This window comes from Vigna umbellata, chromosome 3 (genome assembly GCF_029865625.1).
Source record: "Vigna umbellata cultivar VRB3 chromosome 3, Vumbellata_1.0, whole genome shotgun sequence".
NCBI lineage: Eukaryota > Viridiplantae > Streptophyta > Magnoliopsida > Fabales > Fabaceae > Vigna > Vigna umbellata.
Window position 1 is genome coordinate 35,139,088 of NC_142167.1, and position 13,434 is coordinate 35,152,521.

General features: G+C 33.8%; 3 protein-coding genes across 4 annotated transcripts; all 3 read left to right on the forward strand.

Annotated features, from left to right (window-relative positions):
* Window positions 1–88: 88 nt before the first annotated feature.
* Window positions 89–1,411, forward strand: LOC148202400 (3-oxoacyl-[acyl-carrier-protein] synthase, mitochondrial-like). Of its 2 annotated transcripts, XM_088111145.1 has the most exons (4): window positions 89–338; window positions 462–544; window positions 696–767; window positions 908–1,411. In XM_088111145.1, the coding sequence occupies exons 2-4, from the start codon at window positions 494–496 to the stop codon at window positions 1,076–1,078; spliced, it is 294 nt and encodes a 97-aa protein (XP_087967271.1). In that variant the 5' UTR covers window positions 89–338; window positions 462–493; the 3' UTR covers window positions 1,079–1,411. The 2 variants fall into 2 exon arrangements, with proteins under 2 accessions (XP_087967271.1, XP_087967270.1); XM_088111144.1 differs by having other exon boundaries at window positions 89–544.
* Window positions 1,412–1,679: 268 nt separating this feature from the next.
* Window positions 1,680–2,706, forward strand: LOC148202401 (uncharacterized). The gene is made up of 2 exons (XM_088111143.1): window positions 1,680–2,008; window positions 2,157–2,706. The coding sequence occupies exons 1-2, from the start codon at window positions 1,914–1,916 to the stop codon at window positions 2,380–2,382; spliced, it is 321 nt and encodes a 106-aa protein (XP_087967269.1). The 5' UTR covers window positions 1,680–1,913; the 3' UTR covers window positions 2,383–2,706.
* Window positions 2,707–8,238: 5,532 nt separating this feature from the next.
* LOC148202402 (uncharacterized) lies at window positions 8,239–11,979 on the forward strand. The gene is made up of 4 exons (XM_088108533.1): window positions 8,239–8,543; window positions 8,751–8,926; window positions 10,253–10,451; window positions 11,346–11,979. The coding sequence occupies exons 1-4, from the start codon at window positions 8,474–8,476 to the stop codon at window positions 11,552–11,554; spliced, it is 654 nt and encodes a 217-aa protein (XP_087964659.1). The 5' UTR covers window positions 8,239–8,473; the 3' UTR covers window positions 11,555–11,979.
* Window positions 11,980–13,434: the final 1,455 nt, after the last annotated feature.

Sequence of the window (13,434 nt, forward strand, 5' to 3'; positions counted from 1 at the left end):
GTCCTATCACCTGCCCTACCCAAAATTATGTAAGTGAAGATTCTGTTATGTTAGTGTCCACACTAAATAGCCAAACCATTATTATAATCAGCATATGCTAGATACTTCGGTGCTTTTAGCATTTATTATTTGAGAGATCTGCACGCCTCTTTAGCAAAACTTTAGTCTTAATGATTAAGAATTAAATTCTTCTGCCATGTTGTATTTTCGTTTGCTTTGTGCATTGGCTTAGACGTGTCCGGATATACTAATTTTAAACGATTTTCATGATACGCAGTCAGGTCTCCATCCTTCTGATGTGGATTACATAAATGCACATGCTACATCTACACCTTTGGGCAAGTGAAGTGAACCTATGCCGATTCCAGCAATTTAAGCTTGAATATTGTTATTTTTTAATACTACCTCTCTGTGTGTCTGTGCTTTTGCCGTAAATTTTCTCACCAGAATTCTCTATATAGGCGATACCATAGAAGGTCATGCTATCAAAACCATGTTCTCTGACCGAACAAGCTCATCTGCTTTAGCCTTCTCCTCCACAAAGGTAAAGCTGCAATTTTTTACTTATCTGATTGTCTGTATAATCTAAGTGTCGGTTGCTTCTTCGATGTGAGCTCTCACCTATGGCAGATGCCATTTAGTTTTTATTTTATTTTGATGGGGATATCTATGATTAATTAACACAATTTCTTCAGGGGGCTATTGGTCATCTCCTAGGTGCAGCTGGAGCTGTTGAAGCGATTTTCGCAGTTTTAGCAATACGACATGTAAGCAATTTTTTTATGCACTTTTTTCAAGAAGTTGTGGGGAAGTATTTTTGTACGTACTGTTGCTTTTACGCATAGTCTAGAGCCAGACCCTGTATGTTTAATCTATTATAACTGTTTCTATGATGTTCTTATGACAGGGAATTGCTCCATTAACTCTTAATTTAACTAAGCCAGATCCTGTCTTCGATGATGGTTTCATGCCATTGTCTGCTTCAAAAGAAATGCCAATTAGAGTAGCCATGTCAAACTCTTTCGGTTTCGGAGGCACAAATGCGTCCCTACTTTTTGCTCATACTGGTTCGGACTGATAAGATGGTTACATCTCATTCCATTGGTATTAGTTGACAAGAGCTGCTTGTGTCATGCTGAGGAGAGTTTAATGACCTAAAAGTTCTTGGCAGCAGGCATGTAATTGGAGCTCATGTTCTGCTATGTACATTTGATGCTTCTAGTACTTTTGCAAATTAGGTTTTGAATGCTATTAGCTCGACTGTTTGGAACGCAGCGTTGTTGATTGAACATTCATAAAATGAAGGATCTGATTCCTAGTTTTGTTAAAAGCTTGAAAAAATTTGTAGTAAAATTAAGAATGTAGATTTTATCCTATGAAGGTTAAATAAATTTCACTTAAGTTTTGTCAACGAGTTCCTTAAACATTTTATTTAAGAAGATTTATGTTATTTGTACTTTAAATTCTTACATTTTATAAAATCTGCAATCTTTAGTTCCTAAGTTATTTTCTGTAATTTTAGTTTTTAGTTTTTAATTATTAATACTTTTTTTTTACTTAGAAATTAAAATTTCTAATTAACAAGTATTTTTAATTTCTCGTGCTTAATGATTGTTTTTTTAAACAAATCGAAACCTCCCTAGTTGGATGGTTCATTTCCATTGAGGCAAAGTGCAATAAATGATATCGTTGAAAAACAATTTGGCATGATTTGATTGGTAGTTGTTAAATATGGATACCCAACTTCCTCATATCATAATATTGAATCTCTCCGATCCCAAATATTATATTTTTCTCTTCAAAATCCCAGTGAACACCACCCAACACAAACCTAGTTTTTCTCAGTGCTCTACTGTGGTCAACTTTGTTCTTTATAATATTTATTCTCTTCCTCGACCTCTTCCAATTCTTCCATGGCTTCCGATTCCAATTCAAATCTTAGAATCACCATTGAAAGCAATCCTCCCGAGTCACGTCTAGCTGAATTGAATATCAAGTGTTGGCCCAAGTATGCATGCATGCTCTCTTCTCTTTTCCACCTCTTTGTTATGATATTTTCTTCTGTCTCCATTTAGATTCATAACATCCATGTATGATTATTTATGGTCTTCCTTCTTTTCTTTTGGTGGGGTTGGAAAAAAAACGAAAAATGAAAGATGGGGTTGCTCTCCAGGGAAGTACCAATTAAAGTTTGATGCTGAAGAGACGTGCTATTTGTTGAAAGGGAAGGTGAAGGCATACCCAAAAGGGTCATCAGAGTTTGTGGAGTTTGGTGTTGGAGACCTAGTGACCATCCCAAAGGGACTCCATTGCACTTGGGATGTTTCAGTTGCTGTGGATAAGCACTATAAATTTGAATCAACACCATCATCTTCTTCTTAGCATCAATTAGCATTGTATATTGTGATTAATTAGTTTAATTAGCACCATTATTTGTTCCAATTCTTTCACAGTTTCATTATTTAGTATTTTGTGGAAGACAAATGGGGTTGTTTGGTTGTGCTGGGAATTGGGGATTTTAGTCAAAGGAAGAACCAATCAGTCAAAGGTATAGCTTTAAAGAGTTAGATATTTGATAGGTACAGCTTTTAATGTTTCTTTGACTCGTCCATCTGTCCATCAGATTTTTTTTTTTTTTTAATATCTCAATAAGTCCTTATTTTTGTTCAGAATTTGAAATAGATCCCTTTATTTTTGGCGTCTCAATTGGGTCCTTATTTTTGTTAATTTGAAGCAAATAAATCCTTTTCGTCAATTTCATCAAACGGCGTTAATGAATGTGTGACGTGGCCTGAGAACAGTATTGACACGTGTAAGGCCACGTCACACATTCATTAACTGCGTTTGATGAAATTGACGGAAAAGATTTATTTGCATCAAATTAACAAAAATAAGGACCCAATTGAGACGCCAAAAAATAAAGGGACCTATTTCAAATTCTGAACAAAAATAAGGACCTATTGAGACATTAAACCATTTTTTTTTTCTCATCCCAAATTTTGTATCTTATAATCTTCCTCTATTTTTATATTTAAAGACTTAAATATTTGAAATGTAAAATTTATATGTTACATTCTAAAATACACAGTCCTAAGTTAAAACAGAAGTACGTGAAGATTTTTATTGGTACAAAACCTTTTCTACCTGTCACCCATAATTTCTAACGGTACCTCATAATTTTTTAAAATAACCATTTTATCCTTTGTTAAAGAGACTTCAGGATTGGAAATCCTCTGAAATTTCAGAAACATGAATTTCAAAATAGAATTTTTGGAAAAAAAAAGGGATTTTCAGAACAAGATTTCTATCGAAATGCATTTTGGAATGAGTTTGTAGAACAAAATTTCCAAAACAAGCTTTGATGACATAACCCTAACCATGATCAAGAATACTAAAGAAGAGTTGGAATCATGTGTGGAAAGTGGGTCATGGGTCAAGTAGTTTAGGGTGTCCTTTTGGATCTTGTATTTGGACTTTTTGAGTCTAGAGGAGATGGGTCAAACGCTAGTGAGTGATGTTTACTATATGCTGTTAAGTTTCTTTGAAGGCTGGTGTTACAGTTACAATAATTGATGTAATGCTAAACTAAATTGGGAAATCTATCAGAATTTGATCATTTCCTTCGTCTACGCCTCTTTTGGCGAATGCACAAAAAACTAAATAGCAAAATACCTGTCAAAAGTAAAATACATGAAGCATAAACAAAATAAATATAGGAGTCCAAAAATGTATGGTAAAAAAACAAGTATTTTACTAACCAGTTACTGCAACAACAAAAGTAAGCAACCAATTTCCAACAACCAACACAGGTGCATCAGGCTATAAAAAATGATCAAAGAATCCACAACATCAACAATATGAAGTTTTTAATTACAAACATAAAGGTCAACACTAAATGACAAATAAAATAGTTGTACCTCTTCCTCAGAGAATCACCCTTTCTTTTTACATTCAACCTAGGCTGCTTAATGTTACGAGTGCCAAAGGATGAATTGGAACCCCTTCCCAAATCAATGACAGGAAAGTCGAGCGGCTTCAGACAAAGGAAAGTTTTTGTTTAATTTAATCGGAGAAAAGTGTTGGATCTCTAACATCTTCACTGGTAAAATCCAGTATTTTTCTCAGAAAGGTAAAACAATTTGTAATCATATCACTGTTGTCCAAACAATTAGAGTCCCCACACATAGCTATGTGACCTTTGCCCATTGCCATGAGACCAAGAATTGGAGAATATGTTTGTTTCACCAAAAATAAACCATATTTCAAATTAGAAAGTATCTTTTATTTTACCTCTTGTATTTCAAATCAGAGGCCACATTTATCAATTTTTATTTTAATACATATAATTTATGGGATAGAAGGTGTCATGTCACACATGCTCAATTTGTGTTAAAGAAAATACTTCAACTACATCAAGTTTTCCACCCCTAAAATATTCCACATAATACCCACATGCACTATCATATATATATATATATATATATATATATATATATATATATATATATATATATATATATATATATATATATATATATATATATATATATATATATACACACACACACGTGTGTGTGTGTGTGAATTACTCAAAATCGGGTAGGACAACTAGTAAAAGTGATTCCTTGCACATATGGTGTAGTTGTTCATCTCTTTCATCCATGCTAATCTTATTAACATGGAGGTATTATTCAATTTTTTTTTTTAAATTTATTTTCATTAGTGTGAAGAAACAATGCAAAGTAAACTAATATTAAAATTATATTTTACTTAGCAAGCTGACGCTAAATTAAATAAATTTTAAATAAAAATGAATTATCATTGGTCAAAATGATGTTAAAATGCTTTTATTAAAATTAATGATAAATTAGTATGGGTTAAACCGACGCTAGTTAGAGTCAATCTTCATAAACTAATACTAACACATTAGTGTTCATAATTTTAGAGTCACATGTGTTTGATGCAAATTCAACACTTATAACTATTTAATGTTAGTTTTTATATCTATCAATTTTTTTTTCTAGCATACAAAATGGTCTTAGATGTTGGTGAGAAAAAGTTTTGCTTAGAAGTTAACCAAACTTATATCTATTCTTAACAATTGATCATAAAATTTGATTTATATTTAGGTTTAAACTCTCATTTAGTCCTCATATTTGCCGGTCAATCTCAAGTGGGTCATTATTTTTTTTCGGTCTCAATTGGATCCATAAACTTGTAAAATTGTCTCAATTGGGTCCAAATATTTGAAAAATTGAGTCAATTAAACCTTGTCGATTAAGTTTTCACAAACGGCGTTAAAATTTGCTCACGTGGTGCAAACTTAATATGTTAACGTAAGACTATTATATTACGTGGAATTTTTTAACTAAATTAACCGTGTTTGACGTGGCACAAAACTGAATTAGTAATGTTAAGAAATTTTTAGAATTTTTTAATAAAATAGGGTTAGAGAAAGGAAATTAGGGATTTCATCTGTAAATTCAGTAGAGGAACGCACCAAAGAAGACGAAGCACTAACCTCACCCAACCATCATTCTCCGCCATCATGCAAGCCCTAAACTCGCTCACCTTCCGCGTTTCTCCCTTGGACTCGCTTCGCGCTCCCAACAATGCCGCCAACAGAAGGGTCGTCGCCGCCAAACGCGTCTTCTTCTTCTTCGCCATGGCGGCGCCCAAGGTCTCTGCCCTGCGACGCCAGAAGGACCCCAATCGTGTCTTCTTCGTCTCCGCTTCGCGTCCGTGTTTGGAAACGACGTCGAGGATTATTATGAGAAGCTTTAATGCCCTTATTGTTGTCACAACTTCTTCAGATTTATGCTTTTGGAGGGGTTTGGTTCACCGGATTCGTCTGATTCGTAGTCTCGATCGTTTGATAACGATCTTGTTGCTCTGGTTCCAAACCTTTGGACAAAATTTTGTCACGGAGTGAAGATTTGCCGTTCGGTTGCTAGTGAAGAATTCTTGAAGCGAAAGTGAAATCTCCTTGTTGTGGTGGTTCGATTTTAACCTTAGTAATATGCAAGTTGAGAAGAGGAAGAAAAAGAGCTTTGCTATATTGTAATGTTTGATTTTCATTTTAGTTTTAATACGAGGGTCATTTTTCATATTATTTCAGAGGCCCTTTGATAATCGTCCTTTGTTATTATTGATTATCGTCCTTGTCGGAAAGAGTGCCATCATCACCATCGATCGCTTGGACGCGTCCAAGTTTCCCACCCGCTTCAGCGGCCAGATCCGTGGCTTCTCTGCCAAGAGCTACACCTTCTCCCAAAATTTTAATTTTTTTCCTACCCTTTTTGTTGTTTCTGATTCAGTAGGTTTCAATTGTCCCTGGTTTATATTCTTCTGGATAGTGAGCCTGACATCATCGATGGTGTGGTCAGTGTGTGTGAATTGTGGATTGGAAGAGAGCCACTGATGGAAGCCTAATACATTGCGGCTAGCTTCGGGACAGAGGTTTAGGGTTTGGAGAATCAAATATGGGGTTGGAGTGATGTAGGAGTAGCTGAGGTAGAGGCACTTCGAAACTGAAAGAGGGTCAGAGTCCGAATCTTTCAGAAGCTCACTGTGTTATCAAGGTGCCACATGCAACAATTCCGATCGTCGTCGCTCACCATTGTCAACAACCATCACTGTCGTTGTTGGCGGAGGACTATTTTCGATCGCGATGTGCCTCTAACCCTATTTCATTAAAAATCTCCTAATTCGAAGAAATTCTTAATCTGGACAATTAAATAATATAACACACGTCATATAACACTTAGATAATACTTAATAAAAAATTAAATAACAAATTCCACGTAATATAAGACATATACACCAGCAGATTAAGTGTGTACCACGTTAGCCAATCTTAACACAATTTGTGAAAACTTAACGGAAATAGCTTAATTGGCTCAATTTTACAAGTTTATGGACTCAATTGAGACTGAAAAAAAAAGATGACCCATTTGAGATTGACCAACAAACATGAAGACCAAAAGCGGGTTTAAACCTTTATATTTACCTAAAAATGATATTATTATAAATAAATAATTATGATTGATAATGATCGAAATAAACTTACTAATGTAAGTTGAAATTATCGATTAATATTAATTAAGAAATAATTGATATAAGGTTTAATAATTCACTAAGTCCCTATTTTCGCATGGAATCTCAATTTCGTCCCTTTCTTTCTGAAAATATCAATTGGGTCCCAATTTTATGAAAATTGCAACAAATCGATCCTTTCCGTTAATTTGGCTGGACGACGTTAAAAAAATTGATGAGTGAATGCTGAGATGACAAACGAGCGCTCGTCCACTAGCGAACGAACGCTCGTCCAGCAGCGAACGAACGCTCGTCGACCACCGAACGAACGGTCGTCCAGTGTGGAACGAACGGTTGTCCAGCAGTAAGAGGTCCACGAGCGTTCGTTCTCTGGTGGACGAGCGTTCGTTCGCTGCTGGACGAGCGTTCGTTCGCTGGTGGACGAGCGCTCGTTCGTCATCTCAGCATTCACTCATCAATTTTTTTAACGCCGTCCAGCCAAATTAACGGAAAGGATCGATTTGTTGCAATTTTCATAAAATTGGGACCCAATTGATATTTTCAGAAAGAAAGGGACGAAATTGAGATTCCATGCGAAAATAGGGACTTAGTGAATTATTAAACCTTGATATAAATTGAAAGAAACATCAAATTATACTAATTGAAAATAATTAACATTGATTAAGAAAACTCTAATTAACTTAAGATAAAAATAATTCTAATCAATATTAAAAAAGATAAATGATTAGCAATGTCAATCTAAAATAATCATTAATGATTTTTGTAAACAATCATGTCAACTTCAATTAAAAAAATATTATCAAGTCTAATGTTTACAAAAAAGTTAACTTCAAATCATCACTGAATAAATGATGTTACGGTAAAAACGAACAATCAAGATAATAATATAAAGAAAAATAATAACTAAACTTAAAATATAAAAGTATATAAAACTTCTACTTCTTATTTTTGAAATAAAAATTTTAAAATAATCATATTACTTTTAAAAAGACTTAATATCTATTTTCATTAATTTTATTTAAAATGATCCAAAATATTATATCATTAACTATTTAAACGTAGTTAAAAAAACTATTAAATTAAACAAAATTTAGAACCACTTTTAACACACAAAAAAAAGACGAAGACCATAATAGAGACAAAAAGAAGAAAAACAATAAATAAACTGCGTCACATTTTCAGGTCCTCGAACACCTGATTCGACTACTAGAGGAGAAGCTACTGGTCACCTATGAATGCAGGGTCAAGTCAACGGCAGGGCTCGCCGGCAGTGACGTGGCAGCTTCCCGGTTTTCGTCCGGTTGCGTTGACATGTGCGTATTGCGCACGTTGCGTAGACCAGACGGGACGACCTGGTCAGTCTCGCGCACACCAAAACTACCAAGAATAACCATTTTCTTGCATTCCACTTCTCGCCATGGTGAATCCCAATTGTAGGGTTCCTCTTCTCCTTTTCATCTCTTCCATATTCTTCTCTTGTTTTCCAGGTAAAATTTTTCTCCCGAATTAACTGCTTTTCTTCTTCCTCATTAATTCATAATCTGTCAACTTGTTCTTTGACCAAACATTTTCGTTCATAAAGCGTGTGATTATTCGGTTCTTTCCTGGATTGGTATATGTGGGTTTTTTAAATACAACGAGAAATTAAGTAAATTGTGTATTGGTATGAATGTATGTTGTTTTGTTTTGCACAGGGTCAACGTTATGTGCTGTTGTGTCGCTAAAATCAATTGAGGTTTTTAAAACGCACGAGTGGCTGAAAGCCACTACAACTGTGTATTTCCTGTGCAAAGGGGAAAGCAAGACCGTGCTTCTAGATGTCAGGAAATCACATACCTTGTATGCTTTCAATGGTGAAGAATCTTGGCAGGTTATTTATACAGTTTTTGCTCTCCTTTTAGGATTTCAATGGGTTACTTTTATGTCTTAATTCTTGTTTCTGTTATTTTTTATGTAGGCTTAATTAAGTTTTATTCAACTCGTTGGCTGAGTCCCTAATAGAATTTTCGTTTTCTTTAGAAATCGAAATATCTTTTATCTTGGTAAAAGTGTTCTGTTCCTGCTTGATTTTTGTCGTGACATTTCAGACTTATCTATCAACTCTTTCTTACCTTCTTCAATCACCTTTTAACTCATCAACCAACTTGCTTTTGGAGATGATTGGAGAGGGAAGGTGCAAGTTAATGAACAAGTTGGAGATGATAAGATGGAATCAAGGACCACGCCATCTTATAGACGGCAAAAATCAAACGATTGTGTACTTAGATGAAAAAAATAAAAAAGTGTTTTGAATGTTCAATAGAACAAAAATTAAATTCTTAATAGAGATTGAAATGAAAGTAGTCAAATTCACAAGGTATAAAGTGAATTCAAAAACACACTTATATGGAATTGGGACTGTGTCATGAGGGAAGTTTTGACCACTTGCTTATTTCTCCGAATAAGACCACATAATTGATAGGCTTTCAAAAGATATAATATCAATGACACTACCTCTAGCCCAAAACCTTATGGCAAAAATCTTTATATGGTGTTCAACTTTTTCTGTTCTATTCAATGTAGACTTAGATTCACTTGTATTTCCCAACATTCTCCTTCTCAAGTGTGAGTCCTTCACATTGATACTTTCCTCTCAAGCTAACCACAAGCATCTCTCACTTGTACGGTTGTTCATCATAATGGAACACACTTGTTTCACCTTTCATTAGGAAGACTTTCGATTAAGATAGTCATTTGAACTGGTAACCAAGATCAACCATTGACTCTAACACTAACACTACTGATGGTCTTTTGAGAGAGTATTTATGGGAAGATACAACACCAATGACACGTGAACCCAACTCACATATAAGAGATTTATCACCTCTAACTCAAAACCTTATAAGACAATGGATTTATAAGTCTTCATTCTTATATGGTACTTAATTTTTTTATTTCTATGCAATGTGAATCTTAGACTCACACTTAGATTTTCCAACAATAATAAGTTTTATTAGATACTTTTTGTTTAGTTCTTGTTCAAGGGGACTCTGTTTTCATCCAAGTTCTTGTACAATTTCTGGATTAAATTTTGAACTTTGTGGAACTGCTTTGGTTAGGAACCTAAAGCTCAGTCATTAAATTCCAAGTACCTTCACATTTGAGCTGCATGTGTTACAGTTTTGGCTAATATTTGGATTTTGCTTTGTACTCTCAGCCTTTAAGCAACTTTACAAGTAAAGAATGCAAACGGTGTGGATTCTATGAGGAGGACAGCATTACTTTAGATGACGTACTTGACGAATGGGAGTTTTGTCCATCTGACTTTACTGCACCTGATGGTGAATATATTCGGTTCAAGGAAAATCAATTCGTTGCTACTTTTCTGTGTTCAGAGTGCTTATCACTCGCTGCTGGTGAGTACTTGCAATTCTTTTTAGAGACTCTTTATTACCACAACCAAATACAATCATGCCATTTGACAGCATATGTCAACTACTTATTTGAAAAAATGTTGTAACCTAGGAGACGCAAGTGCAAAAGTTGTATAATTTTCGAAAGCAATTCATTTCAATTCATATGAATGATTCTTTTGATTTGTAGTTCTTTCTAGTATTTATTGCTTACATTTAAAAGAATCATTTATGTCAATAGCCTTTTAATTCTGATTGTTAGCAGACATAATAATACTGATAAACTAAATTGTTATGTTTATCTTCCCTGTTGTGTTTACTTTGCAAACGCCCCTCTATTGTGAAAAGTTGCATAGTCCCAGAAAGTGTTGTCAGCAAATTTGTTAATTGGGCCACCAACTCATGGATTTTTTTGGTTTAATGTCTTCTCTATTCTTATTCAGCGTCATATGTAGATAGAACAATAAAAGATATACATCCATCTGTCTGGTGTATAAATGAATTGAAGTGTCATCTTGGTACCCAAGCATGAGTTGAAGAATTAATTACACTAAATGCATTTCCCCACCTCTTGTTCGTAAAAAAAATACTTTTTTCATCATAACTCTTATTTTTAAGATTGAATCTTTGTGGAATTACTAGGTATGCCAGAATTAAGTTTGTTCTACTTCCTTGTATTTCTGAACGAATCTTTCAGGATTTTTTCGTAAGTTAGTTTGTTAATCTTGGAGAAAAATATCCACAACCTCCCCGCCCCGTCTCCCAGACTTTTTTTTTTTTTTTTATGTACAGCATTTAAATTTTATTTACTTGGTGTGCTTACATTGTTTGTGATTTACTTGCTTTCCTTCAGTGTATTTTATATATTAACAAAATAAGTTGTTTCATGTTCTGTAGTTGATGAGCACGATGATGGAAAAGGAATGCATATAGTTGTTGTGGTTTTGCTGAGTGCTTTGGTCTCAATTATACTGATTCTTGGAGTGGTGGGTGCATACAAGTTTTGGGAAAAGAAGATTAGGGAACAGGACCAGGCTCGGCTTTTGAAGTTATTTGAAGATGATGATGAAATTGGGGACGAGCTGGGCCTTGGTACAGTAATATGAAATAACGATAGCAAACAAACTTCGTCGTGCACCATTATACGTCAACCGCAATTTTCTTTACGAAACGACGAAAAATTATTTTCTTCTGGTTTGATAGGAAACTATCGCGATGTATAGGAGATAGATATTCATCATGGTGGAAAGAAAGGTTTCAATGTTCGGATCCACTTGTACATATGACAGAAGGCTAAGTTGCATATCATATTTTAGGTTTCCTCAGCTATCTAATAGCAACTGGGGAAAAATAAACTAAATGTCGTATTTTAGATTAGCTCGGCCATGTGTTATAAATAAGGAAAACAAATAAATAGGTCATGAATGACCTAGGATTCTTGTGCATTTCGCAGAGTTTGTGTAGATTCTAGTAGTTGCTATCACTCAAAGGAAGTCAATAACACCCACCATCACGGTGTATTCAATCTCAAGTTTTCTTTTCTTTTTTCTTTTCTTATAAAAGGATTACTTGGATTTTAATAGATTATGAAAGAACATAGTGATTTTTTCAAAAGAATTTTATGATTAGATTTTGTAGTTTAGTTTTTAAAGAATTTATGAAATTTGAAATTGTACCTTATGATCGTACGAGTGTGGAAAAGGTCCATACAATTAAAATCATTGAAATGATCGACATTGAAAGGGTTGACCGGTCTGAATGATCAATACTATTAAGCATCATCCAATCAAGATTATTGGTAAATACTGTTTATTAGTCAATGGATCGTTATTAGAAGTTCGTTAATCATAAGCTCATCTTAAAACCCATCAATACAAGTCAAAAATAAGAAGGTAGGTGATTACATTTATTATAAATTTAAAAGTTTACTGTGACCCTTTGACTGGATTAATTACTAACTTGAATTTGACACGTATATCCGGCCGGTTTGGAGCTTGGATAAAGAAGGATTAATTATACTCAAACTATCCCCTCTTTTGGTACCCACACCACACCATATTGTCCTATCCACCCCATTCCCATCCATACCACAACCTTCTACCCATACAAGACCATCACCTACTTCTATACCTTCCACATCTTCAATATTGTCTCCTATTATTGCTCTTATATCAAATTCTCCTAATTTACTCACTGAAGTTGACATTTTTCTCTATGATTAACCGATGATTAAATCTCATGATAAAAAATAATAGTTCATATTATCTGAAAAATTAAATTATATTATATTATATTACTTATTTAACCTCTTGGGTTACTTTACCTGATTTTTCTACTAGGTTTGAAAGTTTTACTCTTTAATATATCTATTTTTATCTATAAAAATTTATATTTTAATAAGTTTATATAGACTGTCTACACAACCAAATTAATATATATATATATATATATATATATATATATATATATATATATAAAAATTTAAAATGGTATTTAAATTCTAAAAGTATAAGAGAAAATATGCTTATACGTTAAGGCATCAATAGGCAATGGGTTCACACCTTAATTAGTATGCGACCTAACGAAGAGGATGCAGTGGTCCTACAGTGAAATAAAGGAGAAAGCTTAAAAGTTGTGTGCATTTATGGTTTGGAATGGATGCAGTTAGGTGTATTTTATCTCCTTTGCAAAATCAAGTAAAGTAATGCAACAGCTTTGTACATTTCTTCGAGTGCAGAACAAGCGAAATACGAACCCTTATCATAATTATGCTTCTGTTGCATAGCATGAAACAATTAATTTAATTATTCTAAAACCATTTTCACGAACTTCATATCATAATTACCATTTGTCCCTACTTGCGTTTTACTTCATTAGTTATCCCCATTCTTCTAATCATTTTGTTAATCTCTCATATCTGTTAATTTTACCAATAATTACTCTTAACAATAAAATATTGTTAACTTCTTTTTAGTAAGTTTTGTTC

Coding starts and splice junctions, on each gene's coding strand:
- LOC148202401 (XM_088111143.1), top strand. CDS start 1,914: ATGGCTTCCGATTCCAATTCAAATCTTAGAATCACCATTGAAAGCAAT. Junction 2,009..2,156: donor AATATCAAGTGTTGGCCCAA/GTATGCATGCAT, acceptor GAAAAATGAAAG/ATGGGGTTGCTCTCCAGGGA.
- LOC148202402 (XM_088108533.1), top strand. CDS start 8,474: ATGGTGAATCCCAATTGTAGGGTTCCTCTTCTCCTTTTCATCTCTTCC. Junction 8,544..8,750: donor ATTCTTCTCTTGTTTTCCAG/GTAAAATTTTTC, acceptor TGTTTTGCACAG/GGTCAACGTTATGTGCTGTT. Junction 8,927..10,252: donor ATGGTGAAGAATCTTGGCAG/GTTATTTATACA, acceptor TTGTACTCTCAG/CCTTTAAGCAACTTTACAAG.
- LOC148202400 (XM_088111144.1), top strand. CDS start 494: ATGTTCTCTGACCGAACAAGCTCATCTGCTTTAGCCTTCTCCTCCACA. Junction 545..695: donor TAGCCTTCTCCTCCACAAAG/GTAAAGCTGCAA, acceptor CAATTTCTTCAG/GGGGCTATTGGTCATCTCCT. Junction 768..907: donor CAGTTTTAGCAATACGACAT/GTAAGCAATTTT, acceptor TTCTTATGACAG/GGAATTGCTCCATTAACTCT.